The sequence below is a fragment of the Anabrus simplex genome, chromosome 10 (genome assembly GCF_040414725.1).
Source record: "Anabrus simplex isolate iqAnaSimp1 chromosome 10, ASM4041472v1, whole genome shotgun sequence".
Taxonomy (NCBI): Eukaryota; Metazoa; Arthropoda; class Insecta; order Orthoptera; family Tettigoniidae; genus Anabrus; species Anabrus simplex.
The window spans coordinates 68,207,301-68,233,051 of record NC_090274.1 but is presented as its reverse complement, the minus strand read 5'-3'; the positions used below and the strand labels follow the sequence as shown (position 1 = coordinate 68,233,051).

Below are 25,751 nucleotides of genomic sequence, written 5' to 3'. Positions count from 1 at the left end.
TTTTGCGTGTTTAATTTTTTTCAAAGCAGGGCCAACGTGTGATTTCTCATTCTCTTTGCCATGTATGGCCTAACGTCTCGGGGCAAACTATCGGAATCAGACTTATCTGCCCTGATAGACTCATTTGCGCTCTGCAGATGGGATGCAAGAGCAGATTTCTTATACCGATAGCTCACACTGAGACCTATGACAAGAACAAGAAAGAATTAACTACGTCAGCACTGGTAAACAAAAATAAACACACCAAAATGATGCCGCATTTTTTCGGAATTTTTATATTTATACGAAAATGACCCTACATATTGCTACGTCTGCAAAACAATTTGGTGATGATACTTGCAAAAAAATTGAATATGCAGTACATAACATTTCCAAAAATGTTGACCTTCTGATGTGACCTTCCAACAGTTAAAAATGCAGAGGTCTAGTACCAAAATTTTAGGTTCTAGATGACATTTCATGATTATTTATGAGGTCCTGACCTTTTGATCGATACTGTTGGGTCGTCTCTTGTCAACGTTGATTCCTAGATACGTTAGCACATCTACTGGTTGAAGGATGGATTTCCGGCGGTTGATAGTAGCTCCCAGGATCGCTGTCAGGTACAAAACGATCTGCCCCATCAGGTTTTCGGTAAGATGAGACCCGAATAGATTAACCAATAGTCCAAGTAACAACTAAAAATCAGCTTCACATACCTGGCTGCCAGTTGCAGTGAACAACTTGATCCTGAGATTAAATCAATAGCACTGACATAGTTTACAAAAATGAAGCATTTATTTTTCTGTTATAACAAGCTGCAATAAATGTAAACATTTAGCAAAAGGTTGACAAGTGTTATTCAGGGTGGTTCGAAACAATGTGAACGCGTATATGAGTGTTCAAGAGTTGGTTATACTGATAAATAATTTGAAAAAATTCATATCTCGCTCCATTGTCATTTTATTAACTGCGCAATTAGTCAATTGGAACTCTTTGCGGGAGAATTAAAACGCGCATTTCTTACATCACTTACATTCGGTTTTCTTCTTTCATGTTCTTCCCTGAGCTTCCATTATCTGTCCCTTCTCTTGCATTTCTATGCACTTTCATTTATTTATGCCATTATTTGTAAACATACATGTAGATATTCAAACTCGTAAGGCCCTTGCAAACACCTTAGAATGGAGCGTGCTCCTGTACGGTTGCGAAAACTTGATATTAGAAGAGCAGGGAAATATTAGAGGCAATTGAAATGTGGATCTGGAGAAGAATGCAGGGAATAAATTGGACTGAAAAGAGCAATACCGAAGTTCTTAGAGAAATAACAGTGAAACGGAGTCTGGTAACTGAAATTGAAAAACTGAAAATACGATTTGTTTGTCACATTTTGCCGCATGAAGTATTCCTTTGTAACATAACTGAAGGAAAAATTGCAGGGAAAGGTGGAAGAGGACGACACAAAGAGTCTTATTTCAGGAACCTGCTTCTGAGGATGAACTGCAAGACCTACGCTGAGCTAAAAAGACTGGCTCAAGATAGACATCTATGTTTATGATGGTTTTTAAAGTTACATAAAGTATAGGGTTTTAGTAGTGTTAGGCTTGTACGACTTATTTTGTGTGTACCTGTGCCCTTTGTAAATGATTGTATATTTCTCATTTTATATAAACTGTTGTAACTATTATACATAAAAGATTTAATATGGATCTTTGTAATTTGTCCCTAAGCTCTTTCTGATTCTCAATGAATACATTTCCCCCTCCTTCCCATGGTGCTATAGCCCCGAAGGGCCATGCCCTACCAAGCGACCGCTATTCAGCCCTAAGACTTGCAGATTATGAGGTGTCGTGTGGTCAGCACGACGAATCTTTTCGGCCGTTATTCTTAGCTTCCTAGACCGGGTCCTCTATCACACCGTTAGGTAACTCATCGATAGTAATCACGTAGGCTAGGTGGACCTCGAACCAAACCTCAGATCCAGCTAAAAATCGCTGACCTAGCCGGGAATCGATCCCGGGGCCTCCGAATAAGGGGCAGGTACGCTAAACTTACACCGCGGAGCCGGCCAATGAATATATTAGTTAAGAAAATAATTTCCTGAGGTCGTGGCTAAAGTTAAAAGTTTAGTAGCGCTTTATTCTTGCACGGTTTCCCAACATTCCATTGACCTTCTGAATCCTTCTTCGTACGTTAGTCTAGCAACGCAGGAAATCATCAGCGTCCTTCGGTTGGTCCAGATTTCAAAGGCTCTCAAGCGTTCCACTGATATTCTCTGGAGTTGAGGGTCCACGCTTCCACACCACATAGCAAGCCCGACTGTATAATAACACTTGACCGTTGTTTGCCTAAGTTTTAATTTTAACCGGTCATAAATAAATAAATAAATAAATAAATAAATAAATAAATAAATAAACAGCATAAGGATAGACTTAGTATTTAAAAAAAACTTGATCCCGAATATATATTTAACAGGGATAAATTTAGATTGCTGATCAGAACATCTGACACTCTCCAGTCACTGACAGCGTCCTGGAGTGGGAGTGAAAGGGACTCAGGAAAGGAAAACAACCCACAGTGCAAAAATAAAAGAATACTGTGCTACGAAGAAAGCTCATCAGAGTTAGGAACAACGTTATCCAAGGAGTATCAAAGAAACAAGAATAAACAACATAAGAAGAAGAAAATTAATTTATATAAATAATTTTCCTGCTGTGTCTAGCCTCCAGTTCACTTCCTTCTCAGGATCATGTTGTTCAGAGACAGCGGTACTCAGTAATTTAAAGCTACTCTTTCAATGTGTGGGATTTCTTAGATGTACGGTTGGCTGAGGTTTGATTTTTCACCGAAGATCAATTTAATTGTGACAAATTTCATAAATAATTTTCTTGTCACCAACAAGATATGCCTTGTCACAATAAAATTCAGTGTACCTTGTATTTAAAACTTGTTTTTCAACCTACAGAATATGTGTTACACGAGTTTTCAAAGACTTTAATTTTTAATAATAATAATACTAATAATAATAATAATAATAATAATAATATTTGTTTTCGTGTGGCTATTTCAAGCCGAGTGCAGCCCTTGTAAGGCAGAACCTCCAATGAGGGTGGGTGGCATCTGCCATGTGTAGGTAACTGCGTGTTATTGTGAGGGAGGATAGTGTTATGTGTGGTGTGTGAATTGCAGGGATGTTGGGGGCAGCACAAACACCCAGCCCCCGGACCATTGGAATTAACCATTGAAGGTTAAAATCCCCGACCCGGCCGGGAATCGAACCCGGGACCCTCTGAACCGAAGGCCAGTAAGCTGACCATTCAGCCAACGAGTTGGACATAATAATAATAATAATAATAATAATAATAATAATAATAATAATAATAATAATAATAATAATAATAATAATAATAATAATAATAATATAATTTTTTTCTCAGCTACCGTGTGCAAACATTTCTATTTGACGCCATCTGGCTGCCTGCTCATTAGATTCGATGTTCCGCTTTACTCTAGGCCTACTAGATGGCAGACCGGGTAAAACGAAACTCTCTTGGGAGTGTATGGCTAAGTCAAACACAAATTCTACCTGGTAGTTCATTTTCACTCAGGATTGAGGCTTTTAGTGACGAGAGAGTTCGAGGATATTAACGGCTCCCCTGGTTAAAATCGTTCCATTCGACGCCTATGGGAGACCTGCGCGTTTTGGTGGGAGATTATGATGATGATGATGATGATGATGCTGATGATGAGGAATCATAAACACAGATCTACCATCTACTGCAAACTGGATATATTTTGAGAGCTGATAACGTCCACCTAAATGCACCTATTGCCTCATACAATGCGGCTAGATTAAAAATGAATATTTAGATATATTTATGACCACTCAATTGTAGGTTCACTTGCACTGACCTTAACGTTCCCATCTCAAATTGATCCACTACCGTTACGCTGTTAAGTGATCTCGAGCCGATGCGGGCGTGTCCAGATCTTCCGAGTAGCGAGGAACGACCGACCTTGTCTAGCACGTGGTCCTGGGCGGAGACTGCATCGCGAACTGTGAGTATAAAAGGAGCGATCTCCGAGGATGAGACAGACAAACACACAACCAGCAGCACAATGAAGTTCCTGGTAAGATATAGACTTAGTTCTAACTCTTCACCGGTCTAGAAAGCCATGAATAACGGCCGAGAGGATTCGTCGTGCTGACCACACGACACCTCGTAATCTGCAGGTCTTCGGGCTGAGCAGCGGTCGCTTGGTAGGCCAACGCACTTCAAGGGCTGTAGTGCCATGGGGTTTGGTTTGGTTTGGTCTAACTCTTCAGGTCCTTGAAGACCTACCACAATAATTAAGAACATGTACAACAATGTATTGTTTCATTAAACATTATTAGCCAATAATTGAGGCAGAATTTTCAGGTGGAAACATTTATCTATTGAGATAAAAAGCCAATAACATAATATTCATCTCATAAATACTCCCCGAATAGGTAAAAATGCAGGCTAATTTGATTATTAGGAAGAATCTTCTATTCCGCTCTTCGGTAATGTGGTGAAAGTAACATAAATTCTAAGGGTTCTGATGTGCCAAGTCCCTAATGTTTATACAAAATTCATAGCATACCCGTTGTGCAGAAGGCTTGTATTCTAAGCTGTTTCTTATTAAAATACAGGCTTTATTCATAAGTTGAGAAATTTGGATTACGTTGGAAAACATTTAATTGTCAGTGTATACATTTACGATACATTTTAAAAATTATTCCGTCTTTGCTTTCACTCAGGCTAATTTGACAAAAGCGACCACGTCCTCTTACAAGGGAACTGATTAGGGTTAAGGCAGACAGATTGACATGGAACATGCTAGGATGATCAATTAAGTCATCATAATCTTAATGGTAATAATTATTCTATCGAAACACAAAATTTACTTCATTTTCTGATAACCAAATTATATCTAGGAATGCATAGTGATTGGGGAAACAGACATATCATTTTGACTGGATAATAAATTCCGCTAAATTTTCATACACGAATTGTTGAATTCCTGTAAGCAAATTTATGACTAGAAGTTCATTTTTGGCTGAAGAAACTGCCTCAATGGCTTAATGTCTTAATACAAACTCGTTAAATTACCATAAATATGTTGTTAACGCTCCTATAGGCGCGCGGCCTACGGTTGTAGGCCACTCATTTTCTTTTCGTTGCTTCTCCCAGGATATTAGAGATGGTAACTTCCTTCTAACCACCTTGCTAGTGTTTCAGTACGAGGTGGCACTAATCACCAGAATTAAGTCCGTGTAATTCATCTTGAAAATCAGTTGGGCTACGGTAGCAGACTGCGCATCTACTAGTATTACAGCTAGTATCAACCACATTTAATGACTTATAACGGGTTTAGGGACGAGTCTAGAAAATACGGACAGATTGCATGAGGATTATATGAAACTGAATTGAAAATATTTTATGATAGTGATGCAGGTGAAGTAGATCAGATGACGGAGGAAATACGATCGCGTGGATATGATGCAGGTTTCTGACGAAGTTATTTAAGACAGGGGGGAAAACGCTCGAACAAACAACACGTACTTCGTTGGGAAAGCAATTTTAAATGGGAATGAGAAATTTCAAAATATAATAATCATAAATATGTCTTTAAATAAAATATGTGATGCGTTGTTACGTAGCTACCTTGCAGGCTGTGATGTGAAGTAGTGATGGATGGCCATGACTTAAACATCCATGGCCTATACAGCTTTCAAGGTACTGTTACCTGGCAACATCACTTCACACATTTTGTTACATAGAATATTTCGTTACAAAGATTTTCGGATGACGCGCAGATTTAGACATATTTATGTCAATCATTTCAACGACAATGATACTAATTAGATACGGAGGTAAATTAATGGTAAACGAATTTTACCATTAAATTTAAGACATTCTTCATTGAACTCTCAGCCAAGTATTCGTGGAATACTGAATGTCCGGTCCGATATAAATAATTCCTCTATAAGTATCAACGTGTTGCTTCAGTATTTGACTCACTTTTTCTGCTAGTTTGGTTCTTCCTTTGTAGAGACTAATAGTCACGGGCTTAATTTCTAACAAATTAAGGGGGTACTCACCTAAAATATTATATTAGCCAGCGGAACAGAAAAGTAGTGAATTTAATATGTTTAGAAGTATCTGTGTTGCTCAGTTTCTTATCAAAAGCGTTAGAAACATCTGAAAATGTTTCTCTACGAAGAATGCTACTAGAGACAAGAAGCGCTGTTTTCCAAGGAAAGAAGCAAGAGTATGGTGTTTAAACGGCTTTTCCCTGCACTAACCACCCTTGTTAGAAGTTATGTTAGATAAGTGAGATTTTAATGACTTCTAACGAAGCCAAACCAAACGGAGTTTCATGGCACAACAGCCCCGAAGGGCCTAGGCCTACTGCTCAACCGGAAGGTCTGAAGATTACGAGGAGTCGTGCGGTCGACATGACGAATCCTCTCAGCCGACATTGATGACTATCGAGGCGAGACCGCTATCTCACCGTCAAATAGACCCTCAATAGCCCAATGGACCCCGAGAACCTGTCCACAGGTCTAGGTAAAAACTTGATCTTGTCGGAAATAGAACCCAGGGCATTGGGGTCAGGGGTAGGCCCGCTACCCCTACACCGCGGAGCCGGCATATCGAACAAGGGCAGTCACGATTGGAATCCAGACTAATCCTAACTGTAAATTTTCCTATTTTTCTGTGTTTGGTAGCTTCGAAGAATATCAAAAGTTTGATCAATGATCTGTCTTTTTCCAATAGATCATTTGAGGACGGTGCAGTCGTTTTTTATAAACGTAAGTCCTTTCATTTGTGAAATCATGTCGTGGGGGATTTTAGTTTTTCTGAATATTAGACAAATTTGCAAAGAATTTCATTTTAGTGGCAAATATTGACCGAAGCAAACTTTTTACTGATCTTTAATAGAATTCCTTGGAGAGCAAACATGTTCTCTGTAGAGTACATTTTAGCGAATATTCTGTGTATTCTTCTCCATGCCATATACCGTTAATGTCTGTTACGTTCATCGTGGACAATGTGCAGTACATGAGAGCATTAAATGGTAAATAGTCATGAATGGTGTCTGAAGTATTTCTAAAAACTGAAACCACTTTTACATTTGCAAAAATCGAATGAATATAAATAATTCTCCCCGCCATGACCGTCTATCAACAGCTACTAATTTCAGATAGCAACCAGCACGCTTGCTAGGTAACATTGTCTGGACCATCCGTTCATACCTTACATCACTGCCTGCACGGTTGCTAGGTAACACGGTCAGACCCCCCGTCCATACCTTAATCACTGCCTGCACGGTTGCTATTGTTACATTACCCTCAGAGACTTTGTCACGTCGCGTAACACATATTTTTGGATAGCCATAAGACATATTTATGCCCAAAACATCCAGGGCTTTACATTTATCTTTAGAGAATATTATAGCTATTAACCAATGAAATATGCATGACAATGTAGTTGTGGGAGCATGTATGTAATGGCCGCTCAAGAAATCTAACCGGTTGCCAAAGCAGAGCAATTGTTAAGGAAGTGTCGATTCCTTCTTCCCCTGCTTACTAAAGTTCATATTTATTGTCATTTATTTTGAATATATATTTCAGTTTCTTAAATAAATGCTTCAGAATAGGTATATTTTTCTTAGCATTCTTGTTGAAAGTATTATGATGGTCGGCTATTTCTGTTCCAGATCGTTCTGAGCGCCGTGGTGGCCATTTCCCTGGCTAAGCCTGGATACCTCGCTGGGGGTATTGCCGCTCGTCTTGCCACCCCCATCGCCACCCCCTACTACTCCACTGTAGTGGCCGCCCCCGCCGTCGTCTCCGAGCAGCACCACGCCCAGGACACCCTCGGCCAGTACAGGTACGGCTACTCTGACGGTCTGTCCACCAAGGGAGAGTTCAGGACCGCTGACGGAGTCACCAGGGGAGCCTACGCTTACGTCGACAGCGAAGGAAAGGTGCAGAACGTAGCCTACACTGCTGATGCCGCTGGCTTCCGTGTGTCTGCCTCCAACCTGCCTGAGGCTCCCGCTGTTCCTGAGGCTCCCGAACTGCGGGCTCCTGAGCCAGTCCAGGACACTGCTGAGGTCGCTGCCGCCAAGGCTGCCCACGAGGTGGCTGTCAAGGAGGCTGAGGCTAAGGCTGCCGCCCCAGCTGTCGTCGCTGCTCCATCTGTGTACGCCGCTCCCGCTGTTGGCTACTCTACTTACGCCGCTCCTGCTGTCGGCTACTCTACTTACGCCGCCCCCGCTGTCGGCTACTCCTCTTACGCCGCCCCCGCCGTCAGCTACTCCGCTATCTCTCCCGCTAGTGGATTCGCCTACTCCAGCGTCGCAGCCTCCCCCGCTGTGTACGGTGCTGCCTACGGCTACGCCGGTCCCCAGCACTACCCCGTCCTCACCCCTGCCGGTGTCCCTGTAGACACAGTCGAGGTCCAAGCTGCCAGAGCCGCTGATACTGCCGCTCACCTGCGAGCCAAGGGACTCATCGCCTAAGTTCTTAACGATGACGTTCTGTAAATAGTTAATGATAGCAATAAACTAGTCTTCTTGCAAACAATACCTTCTCTCATTTTATTCCATTCTCCCTTACTGTATATAACTTTAATTCTTTCGCCTAAATAGTGAAAAGTTTTGCAGTTCTATTAACGGGAGTCATGGCAGACATTTGTAACTTCTGCATTTTAGCAGTTATCAAAACCAAATTTAAAATACAAGCACATATTAATACGATAGACACCCACGCAAAATTTGATTAGTTAATTTGTTATAAAGTTATTAACAAACAATATTTTTATATGTTGTTTGGAAGAAGCTCCTTGCAGCACAGTACTAATAATTTTTGGGTAATAATTTGATATGATTATGAATATAACGTAGTTTTATTCATTACTTCTATAAACATCCTGACACTGTGTTCAAAAAAAATGTTATCAAGGGAAATAGTGGTAATTATCTCGTGTAAGTTGGAGTTAAGGAGGGACCCACACTTTTGAACATAGGAAAATGGGGTGTATTGAACATTTTTTTCGCAGCAATGGAAATCAATATATAAGGGAAACTTAGTATGAAAAAATATGCCTACATATTTCAAAAGTATATATTAAGTATATAACTCATTATTCAAAATGGCGGTGTACCTTGGCCACTATTTTGCCGTTTCCCTGATGATTTCCAAACAAATGAATACGTTTCTATGATTCCTTTTTTTATTATGATTAGAATGTTGTAGGTACAACATGTACTAGAATCATTCAATTCCATCAAGTATAAATGTGTTTTCATGAAGGCATTTTTAAGTAGTCATTTTTCTTTAATATTCTTTTGAAAATATATTTTTTGAAACATAACCAATAAAGATAGCTCTGTAATTCTTGTAGATCTTCTTCTTATTTATGAAATATACATGCAAGCAAAATTTCATCTTAATATATCAAATATTTCTGAGTTTCCAGGGAAACTGTTCTGAAAAGTAAACTTTACGGGGAACGAGAAACAAACTTACCGATAAAGGCCTTTCTTAGGTGAAAGGACTTCACATTTTTGGTCATAACTCCGAAAGTATTGGAGATATTAACACAAATGTTGCGCTGATATAAAGAGAACAGTTCCATTTTAAATGAAAAATCGCTTTTATCGTCGGTCAAAGGTGTCTGTTGGCCCTTAAGTCGTTTTGGTGCTAAATCTTTTATTGACTTTTGATTTGAGTGACATTTATGAACAGTGAAAGAGTTCTAACACAACAACTTTTAGCTACATTTGAAACATTGATCATTAAGAAAATACACCGGGATTTACAGCACTTACATGAGTAAAATAATATTCAAAACATGAAAAAGCCTCCGTGACTCAGGCGTCAGTTGGCCGGCCTCTCACCACTGGACTCCGTTGTTCGAATCCCGGTGAGATTTGTGCTGGAAAAAACGAAGGAGGGGAAGAGTTTCCTTAGGGTACTCCAGTTCTCTCCTGTCATCTTTCATTCCATCAACACTCTCGAATATCATTTCTTTTCATCTGTAGGTCATTAATGATTGCTCCAGAGGAGTGCGACAGGCTTCGTCAGCGGGCACAATTCCTATCCACGCCACTAGATGGAGGCTTCATTCATTCCATTCCTGACGTGATCGAATGACTGGAAACAGGTTGCGGATTTTTCATTCAAAACATGGAGTATGTTACATTGTTATTGCATTATTAATATTGCCAGCTGTTGCAAACACACGGCATTGCACTGTTCTCCTCCGTTATACTGAGTTCTTTTAGAAGCATTAGAAAAACTTCTATTTTCTCCTGTTTCACTGGCTGGCCTAACCTTTCTTGTCGGGGCTTGAGAGATGACCATTTTTTACCCCTCTTCAAGAACGTGTGAAATCATCCTGAAATCCCTGAAGGTGTGGGTTTGCAGAACACTTGGTTTGCACTTGTCCCAATGGATTCCAAATCCGATATTTTAAAATCCATTTTTCATTTAATATGTTCCCTAGGCGAGGAGTTTCATGTGAAGAGATGCCAGGCCCTGTCAAGAATATTTACAGTGCCAACTTCAAAGAAAATATTTATACCAAGAGCCAGCGGACTGATGAGAATGGATATATATAAAACATATTAGAAATCAATACACGTTGGAATTACGTCACTTAGCAAATAAAGGTATTTTTCTGATCTCTTTTAGCATGGGATATATGTTGTATGGAGACTTATTCAATACAATGAAAGGACTTATAAATATTTTTATGAAAGCAATATTTGAAAATTCATCAATTTTGGATGTACACCACTTTGAAAATAAAATATTCACATCTAGCTTCTGTCTTAACAAGAACACAAACAAAACCTTAATTGTGTTGGCCACATATTATTAATTATCTGAGAAGAGGTAAGAAAAACTATATTTCAGCTACCTAATAGATTGCATTTCAGTGGGTACAACATTCAAAATTTGCAGGAGTCCTAAATGGTGCAGAAGTTATCGAAAATCTTTCCTGGAAACAAAACTACAAATGATATAGCAATCCAAAGAAGAATATCACAAGGTTATCTTCTATCTTCATTGTTATTCAAACTTTACTCAGGCAACATTTTCAAACCAGCTGCAGAGCATCGCGAGGGCGTGATGAAAGTAAGCTTTGCCATAATTAACACCATAAGATAAGTGGATCATAGGGTAAACTTGTGCGACAATATTGATGGTTTTCAATTCCTGCCCAGCAAGTGAGCAAAAGGGACTATTTGTAATGTCCAGTCCCTCTATCCGACCTAACTTCCTGCATACGCTAGAAGCAACTCCTTACTCATCAGCCCATGAGAGACACAAAGCATAATAATTGGTCACCAAATATTACTATATGCTCTGAACAGTAATTAGAATCCTCCATTTACCATTGATGAAATGTCGTATGGCTTTTAGTGCCGGGAGATCTCAGGACGGGTTCGGCTCGCCAGGTGCAGGTCTCTTGATTTGACCATCGAAGGTGACCTGCGTGTCGTGATGAGGATGAAATGATGATGAAGACAACACATAGATCCAGCCCCCGTGCCTGGGAAATTAACCAATGAGGTTAAAATTCCCGACCCTGCCGGGAATCGAACCGGGACCCCTGTGACCAAAGGCCAGCACGGTAACCATTTAGCCATGGAGCCATACTTTTCCATTGATGATACTGAAGTATCATACTCCAAGAGAGTTACACCTTACACCTTAAATGTGCCACTGACCTGGAATAAACATGTAACTACTGTTTGCATGAAGTAACATGCATCCCTTTATCCCATACCCTCTTTGAAGCACAATATGTGTTATTGTAATGAAAATATTCATAACATGTTTATTTCTTCTATATGCACTTAGAATAGTATAAGAGTGATTTTGAAACTCTTAGTGTTTTGGTGTGAGTGGTATGAGGTGGTATAAATAGCATACCACCATGCCAGTTGGTCTCTAAGAATTTCAACTTATATATATGCTAAGAATTATAAATATACCTTATTTTACTATTACTTATTTATATTATTTACTTATTTAATTAATACAATGATGATATTGATAAAATTAAAAACAAAACACACAATTAAAATATCAAAACAAACAAAAGAATCCTTACAGAAAAATTACAGTGCTTCTCTAATTACCAGCAACACTGTCCTAAAGTTTGTGAAAATCGTGAAAACATGTTTTGTTTTCACTGAGGCACAACGGAACTTGTTGTCCACTACAGACTCTTCATCGGATGGAACCTCACAAAAAGTTGTGTCTATTTCACTGTCTTTTAGCTTCGTCATTCGTCCTTCAAGCGGAATTATTTGAAATTCCGTTAGAAATTGACGTTAGAGAACGGAGTCTAACAAACTCACGAGCGAGTTGAAATAAAACGAATTGAAATAACATCCATCACAACGGAATATTGGTAAGTTTGGCTGTAGCATTCACGGTCCATGTGTGGGTGGTATGGTGGTAAATAAAACATACCACCCACTATTCCCAAGAGAGGAACATGGCCATTCAAAAGTACAGTAAACTGATTGTTATATACCTCAGCTCGAATATGTAGTGAAATGCTCAGCAGAAATAAACCACACAAATTTAGGTTTCTACAGCAAAAATCCAGGAAATAACAACAGGTGACGCTCCGATGCTAATTTCTCTGAAGTAAGAACACCCTTATGCAGCCGATAAGAAGAACGGAGCATAACGCTCACTCTATCCGCAAAGCAGAGAACTAGCTGAAAAACACTATGTGGTGGTAGTAGAAATTTACCATCATGCCACGTCCCCAGAATGAATTGAAAAGGTGGTATAGATTTCATACCATCATGCTTCAAAGAGATACAGCGTCGTAAGAATGTTCTCCGCCTCGATCTTATAGTAAAACATGTACAAACACTTCTATCTCCAAACTTTAAGTACTGAAACAGCATACCGATTGATCTAACCTGTGAAAAAGTAGAAAAACTACAACGTGTACTGACTTCTTGCAATCGATATGCCTTCCAGCTCCTACATGATGCTCATATAACACCATACTGCAGAACGTTGAGATGATTACGTTTAAACAGCTGTAGAAAAACCTACCAAATGACCCTCGTCTAATCACTTGCTTTATACAAACAGCCACATCTATCTATCGTGCAATTTTAGGCTTATTTCTTCATTCCATAAAATTAACACTCGCACCGGATCATTACTTGAAATAGCACTGCATCGAACAAATACCTACAGCCATTCTAAGTTATGGAATACGATCCTGGCAGATATTAAAAAGTCTTGCTCGTCTAGGGCATTTAAAACAACTTACCGTAAATTCCTTTAGAGCACATGCAATTGACTTGTATGAATGTAAGTGTGAATGAAGTGCGAATGACATGAAAAACCACGTGTTAAATTTCGAGTATATTAGGCTGTCCCCTTTGAGTTTTTACTCCTCTCATTCAAGACTATGTATTGTTCCTAGAAGTAGATAACATAGTAAAATGTTTTATAGTGATCTCGGATTGTAACATAGTGATATTCAGTTAATTCCTTTTTGTCTCATATTGGAATAAGTTTTACTTTAAGCTAGTTAGGCCTTGAATAAGATCAGGTGTAGATGTGCTGAGAAAAATATCGATCTATTAAAAAGAACTGTGCTTCATTTGTGGGTTCTAGGAGCTATTTGTCGTTTGATTACGTGTGCTGATCGTGTGTTGGTGTTATATTGTGACTACGATCTGTTATTAGTGATAATAGGGTCATAATTTTTTCTATATTTTTGTGCCCTAAGTGTCCGACACATTGATATCTTACAATCAGTCCATAGATAATAACACTTATTATTTTTGTCGGTCATTCTGCATAGGCATGGAAACAGTGATACAGATGGGGACCCTATTATTGATGTTCTGCGTTTCCTATCCCACCGTTTTTATTGTTTACTTGCACCTTCTGCCCTTACTTAATCAGCCATCTTTAGGGCGGGGAATCTGCGGAGGGACCGAATATGTCCCGGTATAAGGAGATCCCCTCTACCAAGTCTCCGTGAGAGTGGATGCGCAGGTATAGGTTAGGACACCATATTGTCCTGGGGGACAGAATTTGTCCCTAAAGGCTGAGGAACCAAATTTCGGCCAACTGCATTATGATGCAGAAGTCAGCGGGAAACCATTGCATTCAATATTCTAAAGGATATTCCTACAAATTCACATAGTATTGTGTCAGTAAGATGCAAAGATCAGAGCTAGCTACGTGGATCGCTAACCTCCGTATGGAAACGGAGTCTTAAGAAGTTCATTAAGTAGATATTATACTTTAGTTATTAATACGATATTTATCCTATACTTTTTTATCAATAGTAATCTTAATTAGTTGTGCAATTGTTACTGCTTATCTGATTTATTCGTTTTATCTCATTAACTGTAAGTGAGTATCAGGATGTTTTAAATTAATCTTGTAAAAGTTTTAAAATTGTAAGTGGTTAAGTGTAAGAGATGCTTTTGCTGGCAGGACCTAGTGTTTACAGTGCACTATATCTTCTGGTATAGGCTAGAGCAATTTTGTTACTTTCATAGATCTGTCTCTGTCTTATCCTTGGCTTTGGCAATATGAAAGTGACTGAGGTATGAGCGATGCTTGTAATGCCAATCCTTATGCAGCCAGTCCCTGCTATGAATGCTGTGAAAATGTTGCTCATAGGGTCGGTTGGTGCATGCATTTCAGTGGGCTTGGCAGACTGATATGTTATAGCAACTCTGGCTCGGTGAGGAAAGCAACGGAAAACTACCTCACTCCCCAATTCCCTAGTATGCCTTTTCAGTGATGCCTAGGCCATCTATGACAGCTGATGCCAGAGCTGTTGAGGATCCCACCAGCCTTAGGGCTGAAGACTGAACATACATACAGTGTAAGAGAGGGCCCAAAGTCCTAACTTCGCCACTTTAAAAAGACACAAATAAATAAAAAGATGAATGAATAAATAAATAAATAACTCTCCTGGACCGGCGTAAGCCGTGTTAGCGGTGGAGGCGACGAGGCAACACGAAAGTGTAAGTCCCGTTTCCTTTGCTATCTGTACATTGAAAGCGCAAGACGTTCCCTTTTGCAGTCTACCAGCAAACTGGACCTAATTTTATGACAACTTATTTAAATTAAAGGCATTTACATGTGTCAAAACTAAATTTTCATTATTTCAAGCATAATTAATACTACTACTAAAATGTTTTCATTCCTCCCTGAAGGGGGAGGCGGGCCTCTTAGACGGTGACGCCGTCTCTCAGGTCCGGAGATTTGTTACGGTGAAGGAGATGCTCCGAGAAAGTGAGGGTATTGGCGGCCGTGGCCTGTAGTAGGAATTGTCCCGGCATTCGTCTTAATACAGGGGAATGACCGGGCGAGTTGGCCGTGCGCGTAGAGGCGCGCGGCTGTGGGCTTGCATCCGGGAGATAGTAGGTTCGAATCCCACTATCGGCAGCCCTGAAAATGGTTTTCCGTGGTTTCCCATTTACACCAGGCAAATGCTGGGGCTGTACCTTAATTAAGGCCACGGCCGCTTCCTTCCAACTCCTTGTCCTTTCCTATCCCATCGTCGCCGTAAGACCTATCTGTGTCGGTGCGGCGTAAAGCCCCTAGCAAAAAAAAATGCAGGGGAATGGAAAACCACGGAAAACCATTCTCAGGACAGTCGACGGTTGGGGCCAGCCATGAGGTCCAGCCATGACCTGTCTCTCGAATGCGGAGGCGTAGTGCCACGGTAGAGCCGTGGCCACTTATAGGCCTCGTGTTTATTATGATTTTTAACCATGCAACGCCTAATTACCCCAATAGTTGCTGTGGCAATGGCTTAATTCAGTTCATCATCATCAACGATCCGCATTTAGAGGCTTCCACCCAGGTGGCAGATTTCCTATCAAATGTTTTCCTAGCTTCTCCTTAAACATTTTCAAAAAAAACTAGAAAATGTATCGAACATTTCCCTTGATAATTTATTGCAATCCCTTACTCCTCGTGTTATAAATTATTATTTTCTCCAATTTGTCCTCTTGAATTCCAAATTTACCATCATATTATGATCTTTCCTTTCCACGCCAACTCTCCACTGACAGCTCGAGACATACCAAATAGTCGAGCATCCCTTCTCCTTACTCCCAAGTCTTCCCAATGTTCGCAACATTTTCGTAACACTTCTGCTTTGTCGGAAATCACACAGAACTTCGTCTTCTTAGCGTTTCTCCGGCAATGGAATAGGGTCCGCTGTTTTACAAGCCAATCTCCACTTAGTTCTATTACGTGCATCGTTTGGAACAAGAAGTACGTAGCGGCTGTCTTTGTGAAGGCTAACAAGCCAGAGTTGGGTACACCGTTTGGTCTATTTCCAGATGGCGTGATGGGAAGTGTCGTCTGTACAATAGATGCACCTTCTCTACGCACTTCGTGGCCATACCACGGATGTTGGATCTCACGCATCATGTATTTATTTTAACATATTTACAAAACAAATACTGGTGAACATGGAGGGCCGGTCCCCGTCCCGTCTGGAAGACCCACCTTGCAACAGCATTGTCAGTATAAACCACTATATTGTCAAAGAGCTCCGACCACTTCTGTCGTTCATTTTGCGGAGTCAATTGTTGTAGTACGCTATGCTCAGGCCTGTGCCCAGCCTTGGTTAACAGGAGGAGCGACCCCTGTAATCGACTGCGGCGTGGCGTCCATATACGTCAGGACCTCTCAAACGCCAAAATCTCATGTTTGGAAACTGAGGCGGGGAGGTCCTGTGCACAGTGCATCGGTCCCACTCGGCTCGTCTCGGACCAGCGCGTTTTCTCCGGGAGACTGATAATCTAATTTGTTGCCAGTATCAGCACCAAGATTTTATTGTAGACTTAGAAGTAGATGAGGGACGTTTTAGTACAAATATGAAAAATTCCTAAAATATGCGCCACCGTTCTTTTGCGTGTTTAATTTTTTTCAAAGCAAGGCCAACGTGTGATTTTTCATTGTCTTTGTCATGTATGGCCTAAGGTCTCGGGGCAAACTATCGGAATCAGACTTATCTGCCCTGATAGTTTCATTTGCGCTCTGCAGATGGCATGCAAGAGCAGATTTCTTATGACGATAGCTCACACTGAGACCTATGACAAGAACAGGAAGAATTAACTACCTTAGCGCTGGTAAACAAAAATAAACACACAAAAATTGATGCCGCATTTCTTCGGAATTTTCATATTTATACGAAAAGACCCTACATATTGCTACGTCTACAAAACAATTCGGTGATGATATTTGCAAAAAAGTACATAACATTTCCAAAAATGTTGACCTTCTGATGTGACCTTCCAACAGTTAAAAATGCAGAGGTCTAGTACCACAATTGTATGTTCTAGATGACATTTCATGAATTTTTACGACGTCCTGAACTTTTGACCGATACTGTAGGGTCAGCTCTTGTCAACGTTGATTCCTAGATACGTTACCAAATCTACTGGTTGAAGGATGGATTTCCGGCGGCCAGGATCGCAGTCAGGTACAAAACGATCGGCTCCACCAGGATTTCGGTAAGATAGGACACGAATAGATTAACCGATCGTCAAAGTAACAACTAAAAGTCGGCTTCAAATACCTGGCTGCCAGTTGCATTGAACAACTTGATCCTGAGATTAAATCAATAGCACTGAAATAGTTTACAAAAATGAAGCATTTATTTTTCTGTTATAACAAGCTGCAATAAATGTAAACATTTAGCAAAAGGTTGACAAGTGCTATTCAGGGTGGTTCGAAACAATGTGAACGCGTATATGAGTGTTCAAGAGTTGGTTATACTGATAAATAATTTGAAAAAATTCATATCTCGCTCCATTGTCATTTTATTAACTGCGCAATTAGTCAATTGGAACTCTTTGCGGGAGAATTAAAACGCGCATTTCTTACATCACTTACATTCGGTTTTCTTCTTTCATGTTCTTCCCTGAGCTTCCATTATCTGTCCCTTCTCTTGCATTTCTATGCACTTTCATTTATTTATGCCATTATTTGTAAACATACATATAGATATTGAAACTCGTAAGGCCCTTGCAAACACCTTAGAACGGAGCGTGCTCCTGTATGGTTGCGAAAGCTTGATATTAGAAGAGCAGGAAAATATTAGAGGCAATTGAAATGTGAATCTGGAGAAGAATGCAGGGAGTAAATTGGACTGAAATGAAGAGCAATACCGAAGTTCTTAGAGAAATAAGAGAGAAACGGAGTCTGGTAACTGAAATTGAAGAACTGAAAATACGATTTGTTTGTCACATTTTGCGGCATGAAGTATTCCTTTGTAACATAACTGAAGGAAAAATTGCAGGAAAAGGTGGAAGAGGACGACACAAAGTGTATTATTTCAGGAACCTGCATCTGAGGATGAATTGCAAGACCTACGCTGAGCTAAAAAGACTGGCTCAAGATAGACATCTATGTCTATGATGGTTTTTAAAGTTACATAAAATATAGGGTTTTAGTACTGTTAGGCTTGTATGACTTATTTTTTGTGTACTTGTGCCCTTTGTAAATGACTGTATATTTCTCATTTTATATAAACTGTTGTAACTATTATACATAAAAGATTTAATATGGATCTTCGTAATTTGTCCCTAAGCTCTTTCTGATTCTCAATGAATACATTTCCCCCTCCTTCCCATGGTGCAATAGCCCCGAAGGGCCATGCCCTACCAAGCGACCGCTATTCAGCCCTAAGACTTGCAGATTATGAGGTGTCGTGTTTTCAGTTCGACGAATCCTTTCGGCCGTTATTCTTAGCTTCCTAGACCGGTTCCACTATCACACCGTTAGGTAACTCATCGATAGTAATCACGTAGGCTAGGTGGACCTCGAACCAAAACTCAGATCCAGCTAAAAATCACTGACCTAGCTGGGAATCGATCCCGGGACCTCCGGATAAGGGGCAGGCACGCTAAACTTACACCGCGGAGCCGGCTAATGAATATATTAGTAAAGAAAATAATTTCCTGAGGTCGTGGCCAAGGTTAAAAGTTTAGTTGCGCTTTATTCTTGCATGGTTTCCCACCTTTCCCTTGACCTTCTGAGTCCTTCTTCGTACGTTAGTCGAGCAACGCAGGAAATAATCAGCGTCCTTCGGTTGGTCCAGATTTCAAAGGCTCTCAAGCGTTCCACTGATATTCTCTGGAGTTGAGGGTCCACGCTTCCACACCACATAGCAAGCCCGACTGTATAATAACACTTGACCGTTTTTTGCCTAAGTTTTAATTTTAACCGGTCATAAATAAATAAATAAATAAATAAATAAATAAATAAATAAATAAATAAATAAATAAATAAATAAATAAATAAATAAATAAATAAATAAATAAATAAATAAATAAACAGCATAAGGATAGACTTAGTATTTAAAAAAATTGATCCCGAATATATATTTAACAGGGATAAATTTAGATTGCTGATCAGAACATCTGACACTCTCCAGTCACTGACAGCGTACTGGGGTGTGAGTGAAAGGGACTCAGGAAAGGAAACCAACTCACAGTGTAAAAATGAAAGAATCCTGGGCTAAGAAGAAAGCTCATCAGAGTTAGGAACAACGTTATCCAAGGAGTATCAAAGAAACAAGAATAAACAACATAAGAAGAGAAAATTAATTTATATAAATAATTTTCCTGCTGTGTCTAGCCTCCAGTTCACTTCCTTCTCAGGATCATGTTGTTCAGAGACAGCGGAACTCAGTAATTTAAAGCTACTCTTTCACTGTCTGGGATTTCTTAGATGTACGGTTAGCTGAGGATTGATTTTTCACCGAAGATCAATTTAATTGTGACAAATTTCATAAATAATTTTCTTGTCTCCAACAAGATATGGCTTGTCGCAATAAAATTCAGTGTACCTTGTATTTAAAACTTGTTTTTCAACCTACAGAACATGTGTTACACGAGTTTTCAAAGACTTAAATTTTTAATAATAATAATATTAATAATAATAATAATAATAATAATAATAATAATAATAATAATAATAATAATAATAATAATTTTTTTCGTGTGGCTATTTCAAGCCGAGTGCAGCCCTTGTAAGGCAGACCCTCCAATGAGGGCGGGCGGCATCTGCCATGTGTAGGTAACTGCGTGTTATTGTGAGGGAGGATAGTGTTATGTGTGGTGTGTGAATTGCAGGGATGTTGGGGACAGCACAAACACCCAGCCCCCGGACCATTGGAATTAACCAATGAAGGTTAAAATCCCCGACCCGGCCGGGAATCGAACCCGGGACCCTCTGAACCGAAGGCCAGTAAGCTGACCATTCAGCCAACGAGTCGGAAATAATAATAATAATAATAATAATAATAATAATAATAATAATAATAATAATAATAATAATAATATTTTTTCTCAGCTACCGTGTGCAAACATTTCTATTTGACGCCATCTGGCTGCCTGCTCGTCAGATTCGATGTTCCGCTTTACTCTAGGCCTACTAGATGGCAGACCGGGTAAAACGAAACTCTCTTGGGAGTGTATGGCTAAGTCAAACACAAATTCTACCTGGTAGTTCATTTTCACTCAGGATAGAGGCTTTTAGTGACGAGAGAGTTCGAGGATATTAACGGCTCCCCTGGTTAAAATCGTTCCATTCGACGCCTATGGGAGACCTGCGCGTTTTGGTGGGAGATTATGATGATGATGAGGATGAGGAATTATAAACACAGATCTACCATCTACTGCAAACTGGATATATTTTGAGAGCTGATAACGTTCACATAAATGCACCTATTGCCTCATACAATGCAGCCAGATTAAAAATGAATATTTAGATATTTTTATGACCACTCAATTGTAGGTTCACTTGCACTGACCTTAACGTTCAAGTTAGAAATTGATCCACTACCGTTACGCTGTTAAGTGATCTCGAGCCGATGAGGGCGTGTCCAGATCTTCCGAGTAGCGAGGAACGACCGACCTTGTCTAGCACGTGGCCCTGGGCGGAGACTGCATCGCGAACTGTGAGTATAAAAGGAGCGATCTCCGAGGATGAGACAGACAAACACACAACCAGCTGCACAATGAAGTTCCTGGTAAGATATAGACTTAGTTCTAACTCTCTAGGTCATTAAAGACCTACCGTAATAATTTACAATATGCATAGCATTAGATAATTTCATTCAAAATTATTAAAGTCTTAATCGAGGCAGAATTTTCAGGTGGGAACATTTATCTATTGAGATAAAATATCAGTAACATAATATTCATAATATTCTCGTAAACACACCCCGAAGGCTAATTTGGTTACTAGGAAGAACCTTCCATTTCGCTCTTCGGTAAATGAAATATCGTATGGCTTTTAGTGCCGGGATATCCCAGGACGGGTTCGGCTCGCCAGGTGCAGGTCTTTCTATTTATCACCCGTATGTGCCCTGCGCGTCGTGATGAGGATGAACTGATGACGAAGACAACACATACACCCAGCCCCCGTGCCATTGGAATTAACCAATTAAGGTTAAAATCCCCAACCCGGCCGGGAATCGAACCCGTGAACCTCTGAACTGAAGGCCAGTACGCTGACCGTTCAGCCAACGAGTCGGACCACTCTTCGGTAATGTGGCGAAAGTAACATAAATTCTAAGGGTTCTGATGTGCCAAGTCCCTAATGTTTATACAAAATTCATAGCATACCCCTTGTGCAGATGGCTTGCATTCTAAGCCGTTTCTTATTAAAATACAGGCTTTACTCATAAGGCATTTGTGTCCTTTTGTGTCTACGTTTAGAAATTTGGTTTACTTTGGAAAACATTTAATTGTCACTGTATAAATTTACGATACATTTTAAAAAAGATTCCGTCTTTGCGTTCACTCAGGCTACTTTGATAAAAGGGAACTAATTAGGGTTAAGCCAGACAGATTGACATGGAACATGCTAGGATGATAAATTAAGTCATCATAATCTTAATGGTAATAATTATTCTATCGAAACACAAAATTTATTTCATTTTCTGATAACCAAATTCTGTCTAGGAATTCATAGTGATTGGGGAAACAGCCATATCATTTTCACTGGATAATAAATTCCGCTAAATTTTCATACACGAATTGTTGAATTCCTGTAAGCAAATTTATGACTAGAAGTTCATTTTTGGCCGAGGAAACTGCCTCAATGGCTTAATGTCTTAATACAAACTCGTTAAATTACCATAAATATGTTGTTAACGTTCCTATAGGCGCGCGGGCTACTGTTGTAGGCCACTCATTTTCTTTTCGTTGCTTCTCCCAGGATATTAGAGATGGTAACTTCCTTCTAACCACCTTGCTAGAGTTTCAGTACTAGGTGGCACTAATCACCAGAATTATATCCGTGTACTTCATCTTGAAAATCAGTTGGGCTACGGTAGCAGACCGCGCATCTACTAGTATTACAGCTAGTATCAACTACATTTAATGACTTCTAACGGGATTAGGGACGAGTCTCGCAATACGGACAGACTGTATGAGGATTATATGAAACTGAATTGGAAATATCTTATGATAGTGATGCAGGTGAAGTAGATCAGTTGACGGAGGAAATACGATCGCTCGGATATGATGCAGGTTTCTGACGAAGTTATTTAAGAGAGAGGGGAACACGCTCGAACAAGCACGTATTTCATTGGGAAAGACAATTTTAAATGGGAATGAGGGATTTCAGAATTTAATAATCATAAATATGTCTTTAAATAAAATATGTGATGCGTTGTTACCTAGCTACATTGCAGGCTGTGATGTGAAGTAGTGATGGATGGCCATGACCTATACAGCTTTCAAGTTACTGTTACCAGGCAACATCACTTCACACATTTTGTTACATAGAATATTTCGTTACTCAGATTTTCGGATGACGCGCAGATTTAAGACATATTTATGTCAATAGTTTCAACGATAATGATACTAATGAGATACGGAGGTAAATTAATGGTAAATGGTTTATACCATTCAATTTAAGACATTTTTCATTGAACTGTTTGCCAAGTATTCTTGAAATACTGAATGTCCGGTCCAATATAAATAATTCCTCTATAAGTATCAACGTGTTGTTTCAGTATTTGGCTCACTTTTTCTGCTAGTTTGCAGCTGTATACGTTGGTTCTTCCCTTGTAGAGTATAATAGTTACGGGCTTAATTTCTAACAAATAAAGGGGGTACTCACCTAAAATATTATATTAGCCAGCGGAAGAGAGCAGTAGTGAATTTAATATGTTTAGAAGTATCTGAGTTGCTCAGTTTCTTATCACAAACGTTAGAAACATCTGAAAATGTTTCTCTACGAAGAATGCTACTAGAGATAGGAAGCGCTGTTTTCCAAGGAAAAAAGCAGTTCTCCCATGAAAAAGCAAGAAGATGGTGTTTAAACGCCTTTTCTCTGCACTAACCACCCTTGTAAGAAGTTATGTTAGATAAGTGAGATTGTAATGACTTCTAACGAAGCCAAACCAAACGGACTTTCATGGTACAACAACCCCGAAGAGCCTAGGTCTACTGCTCAACCGGAAGGTCTGAAGATTACGAGGAGTCGTGTGGTCGATATGATGAATTCTCTCAGTCGTCATTGATGACTATCGAGGTGGGACCGCTATCTCACCGTCAAATAGATCCTCAATAGCTCAATGGACCCCGAGAACCAGTCCACAGATCCAAGTAAAAGCCTGACCTTGTCGGAAATAGAACCCAGTGCATTGGGGTCAGGGGCAGGCCCGCTACCCTTACACCGCGGAGCCGGCATATCGAACAAGGGCAGTCACGATTTGAATCCAGACTAATCCGAACTGTAAATTTTCCTACTGTTCTATAATTGGTAGTTTCGAAGAATATCAAGAATTTTGATCTTTTTCCAACAGATCATTTGAATGGATGAAAACCATAACGGTATAAGTAGCATTTCAGTCATTGAGAAAAAGGTATTTAAACATCTTCAACACTCATATAAAGCATGCTATTTGTAGTTATACGACCTACCACTAGAGGGCAGAATATTACCGCTATCACTTGTATCTATTTGCTGGTGAGAGGATACATCCTCCCGGAGAAACATCCTGCGCTTAACTCATTTTTTTTAAAATGTCACTTATACCGTTATAGTTTTCATCCATTCATTTGAGGACGGTGCAGTCGTTTTTTATAAACGTAAGTCCTTTCATTTGTGAAATCATGTCATGGGGAATTTTAGTCTCTCTGAGCAAATACAATTATATGGAATTGCTGTATGACACTTGATTTCAATTTGTGAAGAATATTAGAAAAATTAGCAAAGAATTTCATTTTAGTGCAAATATTGACCGAAGCAAACATTTACTGATCTTTAATAAAAGTCCTTCGAGAGCAACCCTGTTCTTTATACAGTAAATTTTAGTGATTCTATGTAATTTTCTCCATGCCATATACCGTTAATGGGTGTTACATTGATCGTGGACGATGTCCAGTGTATGAAAGCATTAAATGGTAAATAGTCATAAACGGTGTTCCAAGTCTTTCTAAAAATTTAAACCACTCTTCCGTTAGCGAAAATCAAAAGAATATAAATAATTCTTCCCGCCATGGCGTCCATCAACAGCTGCTATTTCAGATAGCAACTAACATGGTTGCTAGGTAACGTTGTCTGACCATTCGTTCATACCTTACATCACTGCCTGCACGGTTGCTAGGTAACACGGTCAGACCATCCGTCCATACCTTACATCACTGCCTGCACGGTTGCTATGGTTACATTACCCTCACAGACTTTGTCACGTCCCTTCACACATATATTTGGATAGCCATACGATATATTTATGCAAAAAATATCCAGTGCTTTATATTTATCTTTAGAGACAATTATAGCTATTAAGCAAAGAAATATGCATGACAATGTAGTTGTGGGGAGCATGTATGCATTGGCCGCTCAAGAAACCTAACCGGTTGCCAAAGCAGAGCAATACTCGCAATTGTTAAGGAAGTTTCGATTCCTTCTTCCCCTGCTTGCTAAAGTTCATATTTTTTGCCATTTATTTTGTATATATATTTCAGTTTCTTAAACAAATGCTTCAGAATAGGTATATTTGTCTTAGCATTCTTGTTGAAAGTATCATGATGGTCGGCTATTTCTGTTCCAGATCGTTCTGAGCGCCGTGGTGGCCATCTCCCTGGCTAAGCCTGGATACCTCGCTGGAGGTATTGCCGCTCGTCTTGCCACCCCCATCGCCGCGCCCTACTACTCCACTGTAGTGGCTGCCCCCGCCGTCGTCTCCGAGCAGCACCACGCCCAGGACACTCTCGGCCAATACAGGTACGGCTACTCTGACGGTCTGTCCATCAAGGGAGAGTTCAGGACCGCTGACGGAGTCACCAGGGGAGCCTACGCTTACGTCGACAGCGAAGGAAAGGTGCAGAACGTAGCCTACACTGCTGATGCCGCTGGCTTCCGTGTGTCTGCCTCCAACCTGCCTGAGGCTCCCGCTGTTCCTGAGGCTCCCGAACTGCGGGCTCCTGAGCCAGTCCAGGACACTGCTGAGGTCGCTGCCGCCAAGGCTGCCCACGAGGTGGCTGTCAAGGAGGCTGAGGCTAAGGCTGCTGCCCCAGCTGTCGTCGCTGCTCCATCTGTGTACGCCGCTCCCGCTGTTGGCTACTCCACTTACGCCGCCCCCACTGTCGGCTACTCTACTTACGCCGCCCCCGCTGTCGGCTACTCCTCTTACGCCGCCTACCGCCGTCAGCTACTCCGCTATCGCTCCCGCTAG

The 25,751-nt window shown here is 40.2% G+C and overlaps 1 protein-coding gene across 1 annotated transcript; it reads left to right on the top strand.

Moving 5' to 3' along the window:
• The first annotated feature begins 18,982 nt into the window (after window positions 1-18,982).
• On the top strand, window positions 18,983-25,751 carry LOC137502337 (cuticle protein 6-like). The gene is made up of 2 exons (XM_068229336.1): window positions 18,983-18,994; window positions 25,128-25,751. The coding sequence occupies exons 1-2, from the start codon at window positions 18,983-18,985 to the stop codon at window positions 25,749-25,751; spliced, it is 636 nt and encodes a 211-aa protein (XP_068085437.1).